This window comes from Solanum stenotomum, chromosome 5 (genome assembly GCF_019186545.1).
Source record: "Solanum stenotomum isolate F172 chromosome 5, ASM1918654v1, whole genome shotgun sequence".
NCBI classification, from domain to species: domain Eukaryota; kingdom Viridiplantae; phylum Streptophyta; class Magnoliopsida; order Solanales; family Solanaceae; genus Solanum; species Solanum stenotomum.
The window spans coordinates 47,467,174-47,468,909 of record NC_064286.1 but is presented as its reverse complement, the minus strand read 5'-3'; the positions used below and the strand labels follow the sequence as shown (position 1 = coordinate 47,468,909).

The 1,736-nt window shown below is 35.6% G+C and overlaps 1 protein-coding gene across 1 annotated transcript; it reads right to left on the bottom strand.

Moving 5' to 3' along the window:
- Positions 1–323: 323 nt before the first annotated feature.
- LOC125864072 (F-box/kelch-repeat protein At3g06240-like) lies at positions 324–1,217 on the bottom strand. The gene is made up of 2 exons (XM_049544014.1): positions 615–1,217; positions 324–536 (listed from the first exon to the last, which is right to left on the bottom strand). Exons 1-2 carry the CDS (start codon positions 1,215–1,217, stop codon positions 324–326), a joined length of 816 nt encoding a protein of 271 aa, XP_049399971.1.
- Positions 1,218–1,736: the final 519 nt, after the last annotated feature.

The following is a 1,736-nucleotide window of genomic DNA, read 5'->3' as shown; positions in this document are numbered from 1 at the left end:
GAAGGAAATAAGATAAAAAAAAACTACTCTAAACTATCTCAATCTTCGAATAAACGTTTGTGACTTGAAAGTCGTCCCCCATGACAGTGTTGAGCGAATAAAAGCTTGGAGTGTATTTAGTTGATGCAATGACATCACCGTCAACATTAACCACCCTGAACGTCTTCATTTCTGGGTTGTACCAAGCTAGTTTTGAGCGACTTTGAAACAAGATTTCTCCATCTTTCCAAATATAGGTTCAAAACTATAGTTAACCATACCACGCGGAATAGATTCCACCAAAATGCTATTTTTAGTCCAAGATTCTGCAATGCCATACTCTTTCATCCACCATATATTAATATTAACATTCCATATGTGGATATATCAATCAAACACAGACAGTTCCCCAACTCTGCTAGCCTCAAGTTCGAGGATGGAGTTTCCAAACCAGGTGGAGCAGGCAGGTACTTGATCTTTTCTGTCTCAACATCGAAAGAGTAAATGCTGTCAGTTTTTTCGCTATCCATCCAATGAAGAGCACCATTGACATTAGCCTTTCCAAAATCATACCATACAGGACACGGAATTTCACCCACATTTCTCCATTTCTCTTAAACTCCAAGAGTATAAACCTCCAATTCTGAAGCTCTAGTATCATCCTGAACCTGTCTATCAACTAATCTCAATACTTTATACTCTCCAGAGACTTCGCTAAAGCAAAACCCATAAGCAACTTGAGTAACACTTATCTCCCATTTGGGTAATTCAAGTTTGAAATACTCACCCAAAAGAGGATTGTTAATGTAAACCGAATGATTCTCAATGTGCATCAAACCACCCACCAAACAGATAAATCCATTACAATAACCAACTAAAATCGCACTCCTTGGATGGAAGTGAAACTTAGGGGTCACCTGAACGGTTCTGTTACAGCGGTGAACATAATAATCGTACTCTGCTTTGAGTTCTAGAAGGAAAGGATTGCACTGACCATCCAAAAATAAAATGTTGCGGAAATTAAGGGATCTTGTTTGATGCATGTTAAAAAACAAAGGGTCGGAAGTTAAAAGTCTATACCAGAGTTTACAAATAGCTCTACATCGAAAAATGGGCTTGATTGGCAATCTTGAAAGAATTTCAATCATGATCACCCATGGAAGATCCATAATTCTCGTGACATGATGAGAGATTCTACTTCCTTTGCAAACTGAACTTTTGACGTCCATGACCGGCATTTCCTTTGAACAATATGGTTTGCTTGTTTTGAGGGTTATGGTCGGTTGGACCTTCATATATAGTGGACTCCAAGATTTCGGAAATTTTATTTCAAGACAAAATGATTATAGACATTGACTAGATAAAGTTGGATGACTTCTTGAAACATATTTAAGGAAAAAAAATTAAATGCTGCTTTCCGTTATCATCCTTTTGAATGACTTCTTGAAAAATATTTAAGGAAAAAAAATTAAATGTTACTTTCTATTATTATCCTTTTGGATGACTTCTAGAAGTCAAAACAAAATAAGTGAATTTTTTTATCATTTACCTTATTTAGCCATTTGAATCATATATGATCAATGTTTTGTATTTTTAGATGAAGTTCATTAATAAAATGTACATAAAAGGGTTAAAATTGCCCGTGAACTATGTGAAATAGACCACTTATACCCTCTATTACATTTTGGGAAAAAAGTGCCCCCACTATTATCCCAAAAGACCACAAATACGCTCAAAGATTTAACAACCCAAATTTT

Excerpts from the sequence above, each read along its gene's own strand:
- LOC125864072 (XM_049544014.1), bottom strand. The coding sequence starts at position 1,217 with ATGCCGGTCATGGACGTCAAAAGTTCAGTTTGCAAAGGAAGTAGAATC. Across the intron at positions 537-614 it reads CTAGAGCTTCAGAATTGGAG|GCTAATGTCAATGGTGCTCT; the intron begins GTTTATACTCTT and ends GATTTTGGAAAG.